Source organism: Cyanistes caeruleus, chromosome 8, assembly GCF_971803275.1.
Source record: "Cyanistes caeruleus chromosome 8, bCyaCae1.hap1.1, whole genome shotgun sequence".
Classification (NCBI taxonomy): domain Eukaryota; kingdom Metazoa; phylum Chordata; class Aves; order Passeriformes; family Paridae; genus Cyanistes; species Cyanistes caeruleus.
Genome location: NC_141708.1, coordinates 20,093,413 through 20,114,039, shown reverse-complemented (window position 1 = coordinate 20,114,039; position 20,627 = coordinate 20,093,413). Strand labels below are relative to the sequence as shown.

Sequence of the window (20,627 nt, the reverse complement as noted above, 5' to 3'; positions counted from 1 at the left end):
TGGCCTAGAACTCTGAACTGGGCTTTGCAGTTCGAATGTCCTTAGTGCTGAGAAGTTTTTAGTTACACAAGCATGAGACAGAATTAAATTAGCCATGATGTTAAATCTTGACAGAGGCTTTCCCAGGGGCATGGTAGGTGTTGCTGTGCTGTCCTCTTGAAACAATACAGTAGTGAGAATTATTGAGCACAGAGAGAGAAACATGTAGGCAGGGACTTGAGGGCTGGGTTAAGTTTGTGTGCTTCATTGAGCTGTGCTAAGAGAGAATGTGTGAGATGATGGATGTGAATGAGTTCTGCACTGGCCTTCCAGATACTGTATTTGCTTTTTATTCTTGCTGTATTAAAACCTGCTTAACCCAAGTCTAATGATCAAATTCATTCTGAGAATTTAATTTTTTTTCCTTCCTTTTTCCTTTCATTTGATGCTGCTTCCTCTCTCCTTCCTACCTTCTTGACTCTGCCTGATCAGGCCCTTGCTCCTCCCCGTCCTCCTCTTCCCAAAGAGGAAAGCTTTGCATGGCGTCCTCGCACTGACACTAAAGTGACCAACCTGTTGCCAGTGCCCATCATGGACTGTGTGTACCTGAATGCACCCAAGCCTTACACACAGCGTGCATCACCAAACACCAGTGCACGCTGTTATTTGTCATCACCTACCCCCTACGGGGCCATCCCCAGTGGGAAGCAAGGCTTGCCAGCAGGGCGTTCTCCCTCTTCAGGCCCCAAAGATGAGGTGCATGCTGGGCAGCCACTCTCGGAAAGTCACTCCTCATCGGGTGCATCATCCATACAACACAACCCTGACAGGGCAGGTCCCAGTAGTAAGGCTGGAACGAATTCCAGTCATGAGACGAAGGCGGATAAAAAGGTCAGCAAACTATATGTAGCTTGTTTATCTAACAGCACTTGCTCAGGCGCATCTCAAAATTCCACTGGCACCACACATGACACAGCAGCCAGCACCAGTTTGGGCGCTGAGCTCACTCAGGCACCAGCCACCAACATTGTTTCCTCTGTAACAGACACTGAAAAGTCTCTTCCTGCTGCTCCTCCTCCTCCTATTCCTCCCAGGCCGTACTTTTACATTGTCCTCAGCAAAGACGCAGTTAGTTATGGTGCAGGCCAGCCCTCCCGGACTCAGTCATCACCTCCGCAAGCTGTGAGGGACAGAGTGCTAGAGCCCCAGAGCACAACTGCCACAGAGGACAGGATGAGAAAAGAGCCTTACCTTACTCAGCAGCGACAGCCACCATACAAGGCAATGGGACGCAGCATGGTACATGTTTTCTCCATAACCTTGTTTTCTTTCAGCCGAGCGAACAGTTCTTTAATTCATTACAATGTTCCTATAATGCTTTATTCCCCTCCTACCTCAATTTCTCAGCACTTGTTGTGCCTCCCTGAGTCTTGTGGTCTTTTACTTGATAATATTTAACACCCCATGTGTGTCCCCTCAGTGTTGATCTGTGTGTTCGTGTGTGTGTGTGGTGTTTGTAGGGAGTTGGGTTGGACTGGTGAGGATCTCTATTTTAGGGAGATGTAAAAGAAGCAAACTCTCTAATGTGTAATGGTTAGAGCTTCACAAGTGATGGTGAATGCTGAGCTGTTCTTCGGTTTGATTTAGCCTTGCTACACAGACCTGGAGAAGAGGGGTGGTGAGGGGGAATAAGGATTTTTGTGAAAAAACATTGTGTTCATAGAGGCCAGGGCTGCAAGCCTGAAGAAGTGTGTCTCTTTAAGGAAAGATGATCTGCTGGGGCTTTGTATCATTTTGGGTACATTCCTTGCATGACACCATATGGCTGCATTAGACTAAAGTAACAATCTTCCCCAGTGCATAACAACACCTTGTTTCCTACAGGATGCCACTGCCACCACCTCAGCTCAGCCTGGAGTTATAGTAGTCCCCCTCCTCCAGGTTAATCCAGACAGACAGCAAGAAGGCAGCTCCAGCACTCCACCACCGCCTCTGGTTCCTTTCGGGCAAGGCTCCGTATTCCCTGAGATTGTTTCTCCTGGCTCACCCTTGACTTTTCCAACTCTAGATGATTTCATTCCCCCACATCTCCAGAGGGGTTCCCACCATAACCAAGCACCCTCCACATCTGGCACATTACCCTCTGTTTACCCGAAACTGCCATTCTTCTCATCACCACCTTCACTTGTTCCCCCGGTCACGGGGGCTTTGCACAGGGACTTGAAGCCTGAAATCACTGGAGTCATCTCACATACAGTAAGCTTGCCAAGTACCCTCCTCGCCCTTTTCCTAAATTTGTATTCCTGGATTAAAATTACTTTCTCCTTGCAATACTAAACTTGAGGGAGGAGTGATGACTCACTCCCTGCCAGCAGCATGACAACTGAAACCTTGTTTGCGTCCTGTGTTAGTGCATGCAGTTTGCCTGCCTTGTGCAGCTTTGAACTTTCTTTTGACTTCTCAAAACATTTGACTGTCTCCCTTTGTGCCCATTCTGCTGGGTGATGTACACCTTAAGTCTTCACAGGATTTGCTCAGAATAATGAATTCTGCATAAACTGAATAGCTGCAACTAACTGATCTTTTCAGGCTCTTTTTATAGCATCCTTAATTGTGTTTTAATAACATTTAAAGTAACAACAGCAGGCCAGTTAAAGGTTAGGTCTGGCTTTCAGTTCCACTTGGAGCCACAAGACCATATGGTCTCCACACAAATCCCTGATAAAATCAGTGTAAGATTCCTACCAGTATCCAGTGACCTACAAGCTATAAGATCAGTTACTGTACAAAGAGTCCTCCATGCACGGAGGTGCTATGCGATAGATTAGGGAGAGAGTCTCTCTTCATTTTGGAATTGCTTGTCTTTGAAAATGTTGAATAATTCAGTCTGCAAGAGTTTGAACTTGGAATTTACTGTGTTCTTCTTGAGTTAAGTTTTGTTTCTCTTTAAGCTCATCACCTATTTTAAAAAGTCCCCGAGGACAAGGAGGAAAAGTAGCTCTCAGTTAAAATTGCATAGGAAGCAAAAAGTACCTTACCCTCCTTGTTTTGAAAGTTCTATGGCCACATTTTTTTTATGCTTGCTTGTGAGGACAAGGAAGAAGTTTGGCAGAAACTGCATTCTCTCATGATGTTGCTTGCTCTGTCCTTTGACTCTATAGGGATCTAGCAAACAGGTATGTGGGCTGGGGTAAAGAAAGAAAAAAAAACAACCAAGGATAATAATTTCAAAAGTTCTCAGCATTGGCCTTTCTTCCTTCATTAAAATTGGTAGGGTTTTTATTGCAGACAGCAATGAATGTAAGTTTGGATTTGGTGTTTTAGTTTTACTTTGTTTTTTGTTTGTTTGGTGTTCTTTGTTTGTTTGTGTTTTGGAGGGGGTTTTGGGTTGTTTTGTGTTTGGTTTGTTTTTTTTTAATGGAGTCTATCTGCAGATTCCAGAAAAAAACACAGGAGGTATCCAAATTGTAGAGGAGCAGTGGAAATTTTGCTGTACCTGACTTTTTTGAGATAAGAGTTGAAACATTTTTGCACATGCCTACTTCAGGCATGTAGTCACCACAATGTAGTTTTCCACAAAGATTTAAATGGCTCTTTGGTGATTTCACTGGGGCTGCTGAGCCTATCCTGATCCACCATCCTTCTTCTTTGAGGGATTCTCATTTTATTTTAATTATCAAAGTAAACCCCAAAGCCGGTTCTCACACTTTCCCCTGACTCTTCCTCCTTTTTACTGATTGCATTATTTGGAGTATTGTTGCAGTCAGCAAAATGGGGCTGGTCTCTCTAGAGGACATCTCTTCCTGAAGACCATTGATTCTTTTCTGTCCCCATGAAATGTCTATGGCCTGACCAGCTGCTGCTTGAAGCAAGATCACCTTTATCCAACAGAATGAGATTGTTCTTCCCTATTTCCCCTCTAGGCTGGAGAAGCTGTAGGTGCTTGTTCTGATTATGGCCAATTGTCACTATGATTTATTTCTGAGTTCTAGTGCCAGGCCTTACTTTGGCCCTTGTTCAGTCCCCTGCCTGATGCTGTAAGTCCTTTGGTCTGATGCTGGTGTGTATGAAGGGCACTGAGTTGCAGTTGCACTTAGCCAGAAAAGCTGGAAGTAGGGATTTTTCTGGAGCAGTATTTTGGGCATATTCAGGGTTTCTTTTAATAATGATAAAATACTCTTGAATGCTCAGCTGATTTTACTGATCAGTGGCTTGCAGCATTTGAGTCTTGACAGTGGAGCAGCGGGAATGCAGGAATTTGGTTTGCTGTCCCATATTCTCTTTGTTTTGATGCTCAGTCCCCATTAAAGGTAATTTTGTGTCCAAATTCCTGAATAAGCTTTGAAAAATCTCAGTCTAAACTGATGCACACAAAGTCTTCAGTTATCATCCCTTCGTTATCATAGCCACCTTACCACTTCCAGAAGTCCAGTATCCATGGACTGAGGCTTTTCAAAGGTGAGCTAGTTTCAAAGTCTCCCTGCTGACACAGCCTGTATTTCTACAGAGCAGCCAGAGCTGTGATGATCTCAGAGGTGGGTTTGAAATAAGCAAATAATGGAGAGGGATGCTTTAGGAGAGCAAGAGCTGCTTGCTATCTGTGCTCCAGCAGCAAAGCCGTCTTCCTTACTAGAGTCCTACTTGTTACCCTCTGTTAGTTTTGGGGCCTTTTTCTGTCATTACTTTAATCAGGTGGGTATCACATTGTCTCCTCAGTGACAGTGCTAACTTTATTCCTTAGACTTTTCTTATCAAACCAGCTGCAGTAATACTGTTTCCTTCCAGAATTGCATGAGTTTTGCATGTCTGACTTGCTATGAAAGGAGAGTATTCTTGGAACAAATGTTTGTGTGTGGATGTATCAGGGGAAAGATGTTTGCATCTTTCCTCCCTCCCCCAACCAGATTTGCTCATTTCTGACACCTTGTGTTTGCTCCAAAGTGTCTGCTAGATTAATTTAGTGCTCTCTTTTGGGGTTGGAGTTGTGAAACCCAACACCAAATAACTATAGTACTGCCTTAGCAAACTAATTTCATTAACAATGAGCAGGGTATGTACAAGGAGCAGGATAATACTTGTGCTTATGCCTTTTTTACTAAAATTTGTTGTAATTATGCTTCTCATTCAGCCTAAAATGTTGGGGGTTTTTTTTCCATATTTTCCCAGTCTAGCACCCATCTGCGTACTGCTAATGATGTGTTGCTCTTCTTTTCAGGACCCAGGTCCTGTGCTAAATGAAGTGCCCCAGCCTGGCACTGACTATCCAACCTCCATCACTTCCATCAGCAAATCTGCCTCTGCCTATCCTTCTACCACAATTGTCAATCCCACTATTGTCCTCTTGCAGCACAATCGAGGTAAGGAGACTTGCATATAGATAATTTTGGCTCAAAATGAGCAAACTGTTATGCTACTAGTAGCTGGGGAATGTGTGTGCTGTTGATAATTAGGTTCAGATTACTAAGAACTAACAAAGTTGCCTCAAAAAAATCTTAGTGACCGGAACATACAACAAGCAAGTGAGAGTGGTAAGTTTTTTCTAATCAAAACCTGTGGACCAGAAGCTCTTTGAGGCTGTGGAGATGTTTTTAACTGAGCTGTGGGCATAGGAATAAGCTATTGTAAGGTAACAGCAGTTAGGTGTCTTGTGGTGGAAAAGGTTGTGTGCTCCCATATATCTGTCTGTAGAAACAAGGTAGCTTGAAAAGGTGATATGCTACTTCTCAGCTACTGCAGTGTGAAAGCAGCTGTATTTTCTATTATTATAGGAGAGATTTGACCTCTGAATCTGTAGCAGAATTTGCCCAATAGTTAATGATTTACTTGCCCACAAGTTTGATCTTGGCAATTTTTTTCCTCTATCAATAACTCACTTAGATTGCAGTAATCCTTGAGCTCTGAATTTGCCAATGGGTAAAACAGCCTTATTTGAGAACTCCCAAGAATCAAAACCTTTGTCACACAAGCTGAATGGATAGTTCTCTCTCTAGCTCTGGATTTGGAGGGAAAATTTGCTTCTCTTTTTTAGTTCTCCTGGTGGCTGGCATTATCACAGCTTCCCAATTCGTTGCGCATCACTTAAGACCATAGCTTGTAACAGGCCACAGAGATGCAGTCTGGTTTTCCTGGATTTCTAGTGGAGTTGGGAAGCTCCAGGCCACTGTTGCTAATAGCCACTATTGCTGTGTCTTACCTTTTTAGAGAAAAAAAATATCAGAAAATAGGTTCAAGGCCTTCACTCTCATACTGTAGCCATTTTTATTACAGCATTGATGCGCTCCTTTGCAGTCCCTCATGAGATTTTTTTCAGTGCCTTTTAAAACAGGCTTCTGTCTTTGATCTTGAAGATAGCGTTTTCACTGTAGCCCAGCAGATTAAAGGGGTAATGAGTGGATTATCTCCCCCTTTTTGCTAGCATCTGAAACAGCTTTGCTTCTGAATGAGGATGTCTGGATTCCTCAGCTGCGTCAAGAAGAGAAAATCTGATTTCAGGCAGCCTTTTTAAATCTCAAAGCTTTTTGTAGACTTTCTTGAGGTGGGATATGCTTTTGGTCTTTTCTTTTTTTTCCCCACATTTGGAATATTTGAACACAAGGATATTTTCCCCCTGTAGACTTTAGGAGCATGAGAGACAAAGTTGTATCATGTGATGATACATGCATGCTGGTTCTGAGAGAACTGATGGGAAATTATTCTGTTTACTAATTACCTTCATGGTAAGCAATACTCAGGACAAACTGTTTTGACCATTAGCACTCATGATACTTTGCCCTGATAGATTGAAGAGCCTTCTCTCATCATGCTTTTTCTGTGATATAGATCATGGCCAGATATACCATTTGATCATGTCTGTGAAGTATATAATTCTATCCCATTATATATAAAAATAAATAAGTCAAACTTGTAATTTGCATGCATCATGTTGGTTTGACAAGGCATCATAGTCACAAATTTGTATTGATTGACATTGTATCAGACACTGACATTGTGTCAGATACGTATTTATTAGAAGATCCCATGTAAATCATTTTTATGGCATTATTGCTGACTTGACAGACACATGTCCCAACCATCAAACTAATCATTTTCGAAGGTTGTCACAACATTTGCATTCTTCCTTGTCCTATGGAGTTTCCTTTGTGTTCCAAGACATACTGAGGATGAATGGTCCAACCTCCAGAACTGCTCCCTTTACAGCAGAAAACTGCTCTAAAATTCTTACTGTGGTTTATATGAACATGCTCATTTTTATCTGACCTCAGTTGATGTCCTTCAGCATAGTCCTTAATTACTGTTATACTGGAAAGTATTTATCCATCAGGCAAAGTAAGGAATCTTACTTTTTTTTTTTTACTTTTTTTTTCAAATGCAGAATGGAAATACTAATCAGATGTGTCATCTTTCCTGCCCTTTTGTTACTATTGTACCTACTTCGTAAAAGAACAAGATCATTGCTAGTTTTGTTTATTCTTCTTGTGCCTCAAACCTATTTTTGAGTTTGAGACATTCTATTAATGCTTTTATTCCACAGTAATTTTCTTTCATTTCCCAGCATATGTTGCCTTCTTGTAGGTGCACATTTCCCATATTTTTTTTTTTCATTTGTGTAGAGGTTTTTCTGCAGTTCCCTATCTCCTTATGCTTCCATTCCTCTATGGGATTTATCCCAGAATAGCATTAAGATTTCTTTCTTCTAACTTAGTATTTTTAAATGGTTCTCAGATCTTACTTATCTATTGAATTTCTGTCCTGGCTGACATGATTCATATTTGGTTCCATCTTTATGAACTTTATCTGTTCAAAACTAGGTCGCTCTCATGGCATATATCAAATTATTACTAAGTTAAGTTCCGCCTTCTCCTGAATGGTTAATTATGTTTTGTGCTGAAATCAATTCCTTCATGTCAAGATGATGTTTAGTAAAAATTCCTTTTGTGTGCTCTGACAATTTTACCCTGTAAATTAGAAATTTCAAGGTCATTTTAATGCAGGAAGTCCAGTAGTTTAGTCTTCCAGATGGATAATGTGACTTTCTTTCTCCTCAGTGGATTATTGATTGCTTTTTAAGGAGTTAGCTCTCTTATTCTCTGAAGTGACTGTTGTACCAGACATCATCTACTGCATGAAAATGACCTAAGTAATTTCAGATCCTCTTGTTTATTTCTAGCAAATTTTCTTTTCAACACCTTTATTTTGCACCAAATATGTTCTCAAATACTTGTTTCCTCTTCCCTTTTTTTTTTTTTTTTGAAGTCTCTTTCAAGTCTTAGTGTCCTCTGGGAGGCTCCTCTCCCTCTGGGGCACCTCTGAGGGAATCTATGATCATTCCTTCACTGTTGCCAGCAGTTTTATCCCTCTGCTTGACCCTTTCTCTGAAAATTCTACAAGTTTTTTGCCTTTGCTTACAGTCCCAGAATACAAGATTTAGAGGGAAAGCCTCATTAAGCTGGTGTGTGTCTGGGGCTATAGTCTGGCTCTGGTCAGGGAGGAGAGTGAAATAACAGACACCTCCTGCTCCTTCTGCTTCTCTCCATCAGCTGCTCCCTTTCCTACACAGAGATACAAGGGAAAAGGAAATCTCCCCTTCATATAAAAAGTAGTTTTGAGTTTTTTAATTGAAAGTCTGTTAATTCATGGTATCCTCTCCTCTGTGGAAAAGAGATAGGAAAGAGCTCTCAAGTATTGACTCCTTAAGCTACATGTTCTTGTCAGAAGAGCTCAGGGATTCAATACAGTTCTCCTTGGTGCTTACATTTTTTCCTCCCAAGTTCCAGAGGTGGGCATTGTTGCATTTCTCACTTGCAGTTTCCTATCAACCTGTTTCTGGTGGCCTGGTGCTTACCCAGTGAACCCTGTAGCAGGTGGTTCCCATTTATTCTTCTGGCTCAGAGTACCGACCCTTCCTTTTACCCAGTGCATGTAGGGTTTTTTCCTCTATGTTGGCAGCTATCATGTGAACATGCACAGGAGCAGGTTGCCATCAGTGGTCAGCAGAGCAGACCTGAGGCTAAAGATCAAAGTTCAGATGTAATGATGAGGGAGCTGCACTGAGGGTGCAGTCTTCCTTGCTGAGATGATCCACTTAGTACAAAAACCTAGTGAAGGTGGGCTCCTCTAGAAAACAGCACACGCCCAGAGGTTTGTTACTAAGGCAGACTTACTTGGCAAGTGCTCTATGCCACCCCAAAGCACAGTTACTTTCTGTGCAGGCATTGCATGGCATGGTTTATCTTAAATATGTAACAGGTGTGTTTAATATATTAAAGTTTTTTAATCTTTGCTCTAACAAGATGAGGTTTCAAAAGTATTTGTGCTTTATGTATCAGTAAAATATTTTATTATTTTCAAATGGCTTTCATGCTTTAAAGAGAAGAATTAATTGCTAGGGAATAAAACAAGTAGACAACAGAGTGCTAAGAATTCTTGGCTTATCCCAGCTGTGACTTGGGTAAGTCATTTGGACATTCTTTTAGAAAGCACTAACTTTAGGGCAGTCAAACCTGCTGAGAGATACCACAGATTCTCCAGTCTGGGAACTTGTTAATAAAAAGCCTCTAACCAAGGGGACTGTTTTGAGATTCAAAGCCTTCCAGCTGTGTCTGTGCACAAATCACTGAATCTGTGGCTCAGTAACAGGTGATGAGACTCAGCAAGCACCAACAATGACTTTGTCCTTTCCTATGTCCTTTTGAAATGCTACAGCAGTATTATTTCAAAATGTACTTCATGATAATGGTAACAGAGTTAGTTGTCAAGTGGCTTGACTCTGTGAATTTTTACTGGTTTTCTAATTGTCTCCTATCAAATGTTTTATTCTCTGATGTTATGAAAAAAATGAAAATTTAAATAAAAGTGCTCTTTGCAAATGTGTTGGTCACTGCATCATAAGATTTATGTTATCCCACGAGGCTGCTATGTGGAGAAGGGACTGTGGGCTGTCACTTTGGCAGGATATTTGAAAACAGATTCTCTCCAGCAGCTGCTATCATTCTACAGTGTATTTCTTGCCTGTCAGAAATGCAGCACCAGAGCACTTGCTGTTTGTCTCACACATTTGTTCTGTATTTTTTTTTGTTTTGTTTCTTCCTTTACCACAGAACAGCAAAAAAGGCTTAGTAGCCTGGCAGGTATGATGTGAAAGGTCTGCTACCCCCCAGCTGCTGCCTCTGCTGGAGCAAAGCTGCTGCTTTGATAGCTTGTGGGGTGCCTTTAGCAAACACACTGCCCAAGAACTGCAGAGAAATATACCAAACATCTAAATTGCTCATCTGTTTGTCCTAAGTCATAAAATTTACCAACCTTTTAAATACAAATCCTTTAGTTCTGAGTTTTGCAGGGCAGAATTGTGTTTGCTCATGGTACCAACAGATCAATGCATTGCTATGCACGAGCCTTTCCTCCACTGTCTGCCCCTGTCACATCTCTACACATTTAATGGCTTTGGGCAGGATGATGATGTGCATGAAAATAAATATATCTTTCTCTCTTCAATGCATGCAGTGATGTAAAAATTATAGGATTTGCAAAAGTCTTGATGAGGCAGACTAAAATTGCAGGTGTTTTCCTCTGCAGGAAATCCACATAGAAAAAAAATCCTTTACTGAGTCTAAGGACTGCTGTGCTGCAGCTCTGCAGAGCAGAGTAGAGCTTCAGAACAATCTGAAGTCCCTTGGTGATGCCTGCTGCTACCTCTGGGTGTCAGTTGGGCAGTGTCAAGGAATTCCAGTTTGGAAGCAAGGCAGTCTGAAGAAATTATTTCCCTCCATCTTTATGCAGACTCCTGTGCAATCATGTCATATTTATGCTTAAACAGCATTTGTTTAACACTCTGATTAGGGCATGGAAATTAATTGGAAACATCATATACTGTCTGCAACAAATGGGATTGTCAGACAGGTGAATGCAATCTGTTAAAAAGTAGTGCACCACTACCACATACCATGCTCCTTTAGGTTGAAATCGGCAGAAAAAGATGTACAGGAGACTGTATTACTGGTGCTTTTTGATGAAGACTGACACTGTAGAATTACTAATTATTCAAAAGAAACATTCTTTTGTTTCAAGAAAATTCTCGAGGCCAAAATTGTTCTCTTTTATGTCAGCTGAGACTGTCAGGAGAAGTGTGATGGTAACTACCTGAGAGATGCTTGCCTGCTTTTGCTGGCATCAGGCATTTTCTTGGGAGATTTCCTTCAGTCTAGCTGCTAATCACAACCAGCAGTGACACAGTCTGTCTCATCAACTACCTGCTAGAATTTTTGCCATAAAGGAGTGGAATATGGTGATGTTGTGGAATGCTGGCATGAGGTAAAAATTCCCCATTGTCATTTCCAGATTCAGTGCCAGACAGATTAGTTTCTGATAAAGTTGACTCAGCACTTCTACGGGACAAGCCAGTTCAGGAGACTGTGCCAAGTGAGAAGAGGGCAGTGGAAGAAAAGAGAAGCACTGTCAAGAGCCCTCACCACATGGCTGATACCTCTGTTGATGATATTGGAATTCCACTGAGGGTAAGACAGCATTGAGCATGTGATTGATGCACAAAACCTGGGCTAGATTCTGCCTACTTTAGGACTGAGGTAATTCACTAAAGCTGCAGAGATTTAAGGGACGACAGAATTCTAATTACAATATATTTGTTGATTAATTACTCCATTTGCTATCTGTGACCTGTTTCAGCTGCTTCAGGGGAAAGAAAATGAAAAATTAGTATTTCTTCTCATAATATCTGAAAATAATGTTTGCTGCTCCTCTGTTTCCTTCCCATCTAGCAGCTGAAGGAGAATTTTGTCTCATTTCTGCCATCTTAGAGGTAGATACCTCTTTTATATGTGATTACATTCATTCAGTGTTCAGGGGAAATTATGAAAGGAATTATTAATCTATTCTCACAACTAGTTTCTGGAATGACTTAAATAGTCTGTGTTTCTAATTGTCCACTGAATACTTAGGAAATTGGTATGTAGGACTAAAACAGGCAAGTTGTTTAAATTTAGATGTCAAACCAGATTAATAAACAAAACAATTCATACAATCTGCAATTCCAGAGAGGTTACAACCTGCCTCTGCAAAGCTTTTACATTATTACTTTCTTGAGTGAAACATCATACGAGATGATATATCTGAGTGAAATAATTCATATTGTAGAATACTAATATACAGCTTTCACATAGCAGAGTGTAATTTTTTTTCATTGCTGGAAGATTTATAATAACTTGGAAAGGCTGATAAAGTCGCTGTTATTTACTTTAATTACTGTATATTTATTTTTCCAACAGAATACAGACAGATCGAAGGACTGGTACAAGACGATGTTCAAGCAGATCCACAAGCTAAATAGAGGTACTGTAGCCCAGATGGTTTTTATTTACTTTAAAAGACCACCTTGATGACATTTTGTTTCATTCATATGAAGAATTGTACTGGGTGTTATAAAGGCATTTTATGTTAATTAGTGTTTGCTCTGCACCACAGAACTCAAGCAATGTAATTGAAATCTTTGAAGTCAAAGGTAGGAGAGCAGTGAAGTCTGAGTTGTTCTGAAAGGTGAACTGCAGTTCCCTCATGAAATCAACTATACTCTTTGAGACCAGAAAAGCTGATAATAATTCCATACTAAGAGAAAATAGATCCCTGAACTCCAGTTTTACCAGCTAACCCAATCCCCACACTTTTAAAATACAGTAGGTTATCCCTGAAATTTCTCTGTGCATAAGAGAAAACTTTTTACATTGTTAAGCTTTAGTACCTGCACAACAAAGCATGATTTGAGGTTCACTGAAACCAGTGTAAAGGTTTCCATTAAATTTTGGTGAGTTCAGAATCTGTACTCCGCTTTTTCAAGACCCTAATCTTTCTCCTTTGAAAACCTAGAATTGTGGTGAGCACTTACAAACTTCACAGTGGTGAGCTCTCAGGGGATTCTCACCTTGGGGCACTTCTATGCCTGACTGCTGATACATTCACATTTTCTTATGTGTGAGAAATGGCTGCAGTAGCATTTGCAAACTGATCTCTGAACAGCCTGACACGCAGGCAAGCGCAGCTCAGATCTGAGCTTCTGTAACAAAATGTAGAGCATGCAAAACTGGAGCTGTATTTGCTGCTGCAGGTGCTGTCCTGATGAGCTTTATGCAAAAATAAATGCTGTGCTGTAGTGGATGGAATGGGGAGGAGTTGAACTATTTCCTAATCCTACTGTTCCTAACAGGTTATTCAGCTAAAGCCCATGCTCAGATGGAGGAGAATGAGTTTAGTCCCCTTGGCTACCAGGATCTCTCACAAGGCCCAGACACGCAAGGCAGCAATGAACAAAGAGGCATTCTAGGTTGTGTCATGCTAAAACATCAGCATGAGAGGGACTGTAGTCAGCTTGAATGAATTCTTGGCTCGCCCTTCTTCCCCTTTAAATCTGTCCTCTCTGTTCTTTTTTGCAAATCATGTTCCTCTCCTTAGACAATCCTGAAGAAAACCCTTATTGCCCTACCTACACATTTCCTGAACTTCCTGAAATCCAGCAAAAAACTGAAGGTACCAGAAGTTTAGTCAGAGTATCTGTTGTCTTGTGCTTTGACTTAACTGTTCTATAGTGCCCTAATAGTAACTAGATTCAGGTTCTAGTTTTCTGTTACACTGCCTGGAAATTCAGTTATGCCCAGTATACCTTCTTGTGTGATGCATAAAATAACTAAATCTTTGCTAATTCATTAATCTTTTTTTTGAAGTATGATACCATTTACCCTAGTGTTATTAAAGTAGGGAGTAAAATCATATGGTGATAGAAGCTGGGGGATGAAGCAGAACCTCCACTTCATTGTGGATAGTCTCAAAATCCACTGCTTTTCTCTGCTGCAGAAGACAATCCTTATTCTCCTACATACCAGTTTCCTGCGTCTACTCCTAGTCCTATCTCTGAAGGTAATAATAAAGGTCCATATATATTTTTTCTGCACAACTGCTGCCTTATTAATTTATTTTCTCCCTGGAGTTTTTTCTAGTTGCTGAGCATTATGCTGCCTCATAATGATTTGCTGCACTCTAAGCATTGCCTTGACTGTATGGTGCCTTTTTAGCTTTGCAGTGCTCCTCTGGCTTTGTAACTAGTATTTGACTAATGCTGCAAACTTGGGGTTTGCTTGGTTTTATGCACTTATCAGTTGCGTGTGCAGTGATTATTTAACATGTCTAGATTGCTGACTTTGTGTAAAGATAGGTTTAACTGAGATTTCTTCCCCCCCTTTCAAATCAATAAATTTCAATAATTATTTGCTTCTGGTTTTTAACATTAACATAGTATTAGGGCCAGACCCAGAACGTCACTGAAGCATATTAGTAAAAAGGCTGCTTGCTTCAGTGGGTTTTGGATCAGTCCCTCAGTGTAGTCTTATAAAATAAAAATAACTTGGTAACATAGGTTCAGGGCTGGTCTTAGGTGCACTTGGCATATCTAGGCAAGGACAGAGTTTGGTCTCATGAGCACATCTTGCAACTTGAAATAACACTGTCTTTACCTTACCTGTGCTCAGCAGATTCCTTTAAACTTCATATTCAAATCAGAATACTTTGCAGTCATATTTCAGAGATGGTGAAACAGCATCTGTTGCAGTGATAATGATGTGACCATGCAAAATATTTTTATATGAGAAACACTGGATTCTGCTGCACACATTGGGTGTAGAGACATTTCCTGATTGGAAAATTGTTGGTCACAGCCTTGTTGACTTGGTGCTTTCATGACACTTTAGATCCTGCAATCTAGGAACTTGCCTACTTAGCCTGTGCCTCAAGCCAACCCTGGTGAGACTATTAATTAACCATTTATTCAATGTTTGTATTAAACATCTGGTGGGTATCGTGTAAGAAGAAAGCATGCAATATGAGCTAAGATACTCAAAGAAGGCAAGGAAACATAAGGTGTATTTCACTGTTAAAATTAATGTGGATGAAGTTTCATACAGGTATCTAAGATACTTGGTAATTTCTTGGTAATAGTGAAATATATTAGGTGAAGAGTCCTGTCTTGCAAATCATAATGCAGGTAAGTTATTTCCTCTTTGCAGAATGGTATGTGGGTATGGGTGACAGAGAAAAAGTTTCAGTAATTAATGGATGAAAGAGTTTTACAGAGAATATTTGCTTGTTCACAATGAGGTTTGAAAATCCCTTTTACTCATCTGGACTAATATAGTTTGCAAACCTCATGATGACAATATATTAAAGACTCTGTTCTCCTATAAATGTCTCCTATGCACTTAGAAATGTGCATATGAAAGTAATTTGACGGCTTATATGGTTGAAATTTTTTTGGACTAAACACTTTTATTCTCAATATATTGGGAAATATTTCTCTAATATTTGATTAGATTCTTTTCTTGGTAAGAAATACAAAACAAAAGTTTGTCAATAGTTTTGTCAATAGTGTAATATAAATATTTGGTTTTCATCATAAAGGTTTAAAACATGGGAATTTGCCTTCTTAAGCTGAAGGTTATGATATGCATACCAAGACTCAACAACCATCTTTTTGGTGCTTTAAACTTCTAATTCATTCACCAAAAGAACTAAAGCAGATAGGCTAGAAGTTTAGACTATCTTGAGCCTTCCTGAAAGGTTCAGTGAAGGCTTGAGTGCAACTTGAGGTCAGCTGTGTTAGCCAAATGTTTTTTTTCCAGCAGATGAGATTGGGTGTAGCATCTGATGGATGTCCTTCTTGACAGATAATTTAGAAATTATTTCAAGCTGTTGATTGTCATCACTAAATTCACATTACACTTTTTAATTATTTTATTTTAATCTAGTTTATTCTAGCTTCATCTTCTTTGTTTTTATGTCTTTTTATGTTTCTTTTTTATACAGAGGTATTAGTAATACTTTTGCTCGCAATTTTCTTTGCAGTCACAGAATTACAGAATATTCTGAGTTGGAAGGGATCCACAGGGATCATCAAAGTCCAACAACTGGCCCTGCACAGGACACCCCAAGAGTCACACCATATGCCTGAAAGCATTGTCCAAACACTTCTGAAACTCTGTCAGGCTGGGGCTCCCCACTTCCCTGGGGAGCTGTTCCAGTGCCCAAACATCCTCTGGGTGAAGAAGCTTTTTCTGAGTCTAAATCACCCTTGACTCAACTTCAGGCCATTCTCTTGTGTCCTGTCACCATCACCACAGAGCAGAGATCAGTGCCTGCCCCTCCTCTTCCCCTCCTGAGGAAGTTGTAGCTGCACTGAGATCTCCTCTCAGTCTCCTCTTGGCCAGGCTGAGCAGCCCAAGTGACCTCAGCCGCTCCTCTTGGAGCTTCACCTCTAGGCTCTTCACCATCTTCATTGCCCTCCTTTGGATGCTCTCAAATAGCTAAATATAAGAATAATATGTGATTGTCAGCAGGACTCCTCAGCTGTATTATTGTGTCTAGCACCTAATGAGTTTTTTTGATCATATACTATGGCTTTTGGATCCTCTGTTTAAATATCCTCTGTTATCTCAGCTTTTGATACCATGGATCTATAACCCTTGCTGTAGAGGAGTTTTATGGTAAAAAGGGATTATTTTCTAAAGTACTTTGAGAGCCTGGAAAATGGTATTAGTGTAAGTAGTATATTAATATTTATATCTAATCTAGGAATTATTTTCAAATACAATTTAAACCTCACTGGAATTTTATTTTCTAGGATCCTCTCCCTGTGGTAAGTGTTGGGCATATCACTCAAATTATGGTGAATGCATTAGAAGAAGAAGTTCAAGGGTCTCTAGTGCTTCTTCTTTAGGGCTTTTTCAACTCACTTGCAAAATGCTTTTGTCTTTCAGATGAAGATTCTGATTCATTCTCTCCTCGTTATTCCTATTCTGAGGACAGTAAGTAATTCAGGTTTCTTGTTTAATCTGTCAAAGAGAAAGGGCATGTAAAGCATGTATTTATCTGCTTCCTATCCAGTTCACCAATATTCCTATATGTGATTTATCCTACAGGCAGACCCCAAGTTCCCCGCTCCAGGAGTGAGATGGACAATATTGATTCAGAGAAGGTTGTGAAGAGGTCTGCCACTCTGCCACTGCCAAACCGTACTTCGTCGCTGAAAACAAGCCCGGAAAGGTGACCTGAACTAAGCTGTATATAGATCAGTTCAGAAAGAATATCTGAAAGCTGTCAATAGGAGGGGGATAAAAGTGGAAGCTTTAGGTCCAGTTAAATTTTTTTGGAAGCTGGATATGTAGTTTTTACTCCAAGTCTTTTAGTGGGCGGCAGTGGACTCCTTCATTGTCACAGCCCAGTCCCCCATTCTGTCTGTCTTTTTATCAGGCATCACACAGTCTGTTGCATACTCTCCTGCCTGGGTAAAGAGTTTGGTGTCATGCTTAAACAGTGCCTACCACACAGGCACAGTGGAAACCCTTGGCTCAGCGTGACACTGTAAAGGCACCTCAGAATACAAGCAAGTGGTGAGAATTGTGGAAAAGCAAAATTTGGATTTATGTTGAGTCTTGGTAAAGACTTAGTTTCATTTTCCATCTCTGGTGATTCTTACCCATATGAACTTTCTTGCAAGTAGGTTGTAGTCAGCAGTGTCATTTCTGATCTTTAAGATGACTTCCCTCCTGGATTTTTGATTTATTACTATGTGTTTTAAACCTCTTTGTAACAGTCAGGAATACATTTACCAAATACATGGGAAAGCAGAATGAGCGAAGAATATTTTATGTCCTGCTGAATTTTCCCAGCTCTTGAACTATTCCTCCCCCTTTACCACCTTCTGCATGCTCTTAGTGTTTTTCACTTGCTGCCTCAAATGAGCAAAGCTGTAATTTGACATTGCTGCTTTAGGGAGTATCTCAGGTGACTGGATCAGGAGACAAGGTTTACTGATAGAAAGTGTCTTCCTTATGCAGGAATTGAAGGCATAGTGTATTTGCTCTCTGAGAAAACTCTTGCAAGTGAAAAGATTACCATAATTAATGCTTCCTATTATCTAGTGGCAAACCAATGCTAGAATTTTCACCAGAAAATTCACCAGAATTTTCTCTCTGGTTGGAGTCTTAAGCAGACAAGTTCATCTGGATAGGAAAGATCATCCTTCTTGAAATTAGTATGCTGTTTGTATGCCAATCATATTGGCTGTCATCTTGCCTTTAGAAAGAAAAAAATCAGTCTGTCTCTCCTCAGCCAGTGGATAGAGTTTAGGCAGTTTGGTGGTTTGTTTCTGTCCTAACCAGATCAGAAGGGTAAGGGAGAGGAGACCTGGAGCAACAGTTTTGGATAGATGCCTCACTTTTGTTTGGTGAATTATGGGTGGCATGAACCCACCCACATACACATTGCCCATCAAAGACAACATGCCAAGAACAAAAGAATTAGTTTATCATCTTAGAAGGGCTGATTTCTCAGCTTATTAGAGAGCATTATTTATTCTGCATTAGGTGTTTGATTGTATCAATTTTGAGACCAGCAGGACCTTGTAGGAAATGAAACTTGAATGTTTTGTGACTGTTGTTTCACCTCTGTTGGTATAGGCACTGCACAAAATTACAGGTTTGGGTAGTCAATGGACTGCTCTTAGCCATATTAAGATAGAGCAGCCTGAAATAAATCATTCATGTCTCTAGAAAAAAACCTCCTCCTGGAATCCAGAGTGCCCTCAGAATCCAGAACAGTGGTAGTCAGGTAATCAGTGATGTGGCTAAAAGGCAGAAGTTTAGCAAAAGGAATTAATCTGAGTTCTGCTCAAAGTTTGGACATGTTTATATTTGTGAGCTTAGTTGAAGCCCATCATTAAGCTGTTTCCAATGGGGAAAGATTTAGAAGTCTGGAAGTTTACTGAAAGTTCTTAGAATAACTCCCCTCTGCTCCAATTTTTTCAGTACCTGAGCTCTATCAAGCTATGCCTGCAACAGATGAACAAATACATGTCCAGAGCCCTATCTGAACTGTTCCTCTTGTAGCAGTCACCTTTCCTAGGTTAAAAAAAGTACCCTGATTAAATCATAATTAATGGGGTAAAAGTTTCTGTCGAAATGGAGTGTTTGTCTCCACAGAAACCACAGTATTTTGGGTTAATTGATCTTTCTTTCCTTAGGACTGACTGGGAGCCTCCAGACAAGAAGGTGGACACCAGGAAATACCGTGCAGAACCCAGGAGCATTTATGACTATCAGCCAGGGAAGTCCTCAGTTCTGAACAACGAAAAGATGGTAATGTTTGATTTATCCTAGTTTGTGGTTTTATCCTATGATTATGAAATACTCTCTAAATGCTTGTGTGGTTCTATTTGGATGGGATTCCTTATGCTTACATTGAAGTGCTTGTGTGATGTTTTTTGAAAACTGCTCTGCATAACTTTCTAACTTTTTTGTTCTCTCTAAAGCAAGATCCAGGGGATTTAGAGGCTTCTTTCCTTTTGGACATGTTGTTTTCCGTGTTAAGTATGGATCACTAACCCTAGTTTTTAATCCATGTTTGACACTGACCTGTTCAGCAGCTGTTTTGCCAGCTGTACTTTTTCTAGGGCACAGCAGGAGGGTTGAAGACATTATGAAACAGAGAAGGCAGGTTCGGTTTCTATGTTCCTCTGATGCTTTAAACACTGAACTAGTTTTTAGAGAGCCTTTAGTGTGCTTCACTTGATGCCTTTGAGGTGCTTTAGGATATAGCCATCTTCCCTGGGCTGCTTCTTTCCTCAGCTGGATCTCACCACTTCTGTGGCAGAGGTGGCAGGACTGAATGTGAGCTCTCCAGCTATGGTGGAATGTAACCTGGCATAGTAAGTGAGCTGTTAGCAATTTCAGTCTGAATTAGTAAGCAATGCTGTGAAAAGTGACAGCTGGGGACATACAAAAGTCTCTTTCTTCAGTCTTGGCTGAGAATACTTGACAAGAGACAGGCAGAGAGGTGATGTTAACCTCATCAGCCACTCCTGTGTATATCACCACAGATCACCTAAGGTGTTCTTCCATGGTGCAAGTGTGACACTGCAACTGCTAGAAAATACTGAATGATGTTAATAGTGTACAAAGATAGTGCTTAAAGATATAATTGTTCTATAAAGGCATTAATTTGAAGGGTTCAATTAGAAGTGCTAATTGCATGTGAGTTTCCAAATGTAAACTGGACTTTGTACCTTAACAGCTCAGACATTGGTCCGTGCATGGAATAGGTAAAGGGATGCTCCTGAAAAACCTGCCAAAGATTTTACACAAGAGTGAATAGCAATTTAAATCAATAGAAATGTAAGAATCAAGTCTGATGTGGGACCTGATGCTTCTCTTTAGTATTTTGGTGGGTTTTCTTTTTTCCTTCAAGTGTAATCAAGGTCCATCACTTTTTGAAGATCCTGCAGCCAGCTTCTTTTCACACCCGTGTCCCTTCATTGACTTCAACAAAGCTGCTCCTGATGGGAGCATGATCCTAGTGCCTATTGCAATGGGCGGTGGATGACTCCCTCTTGATACTACTGGGTGTTGGCTCAGCCCATTAGAGAAGTGCCAGTGAGGAGTGGTTTGAACATGGTATGACACCTCCATTCCTGCAGTCCACCCCGGAGCCAGATTTCTGCTGACTTAAACATCAATTTTGTCTCACGGTAAACAGACAAGATTAAAACTTGTGGCAAAAGGCCGGCTTCATCTGTGTACTTTAGCATTTGCAAAAGGTCTGTC

General features: G+C 40.5%; 1 protein-coding gene across 50 annotated transcripts in view; it reads left to right on the top strand.

The window, feature by feature from the left end:
- SORBS1 (sorbin and SH3 domain containing 1) overlaps positions 1-20,627 on the top strand; it is a 160,919-nt gene that overhangs the window by 106,100 nt on the left and 34,192 nt on the right. For 14 of the 50 annotated variants that reach the window (XM_086900985.1, XM_086900981.1, XM_086900987.1 and 11 more), the window contains 11 exons: positions 472-1,278; positions 1,864-2,235; positions 5,195-5,336; positions 10,077-10,106; positions 11,314-11,489; positions 12,258-12,321; positions 13,435-13,509; positions 13,834-13,896; positions 16,785-16,832; positions 16,947-17,070; positions 19,049-19,163. In XM_086900985.1, the coding sequence (XP_086757111.1) occupies positions 472-1,278; positions 1,864-2,235; positions 5,195-5,336; positions 10,077-10,106; positions 11,314-11,489; positions 12,258-12,321; positions 13,435-13,509; positions 13,834-13,896; positions 16,785-16,832; positions 16,947-17,070; positions 19,049-19,163 (2,016 nt within the window). The remainder of the gene's footprint in view (positions 1-471; positions 1,279-1,863; positions 2,236-5,194; positions 5,337-10,076; positions 10,107-11,313; positions 11,490-12,257; positions 12,322-13,434; positions 13,510-13,833; positions 13,897-16,784; positions 16,833-16,946; positions 17,071-19,048; positions 19,164-20,627) is intronic. The other 36 variants (XM_086901019.1, XM_086901017.1, XM_086901007.1 and 33 more) reach the window with 9 other exon arrangements.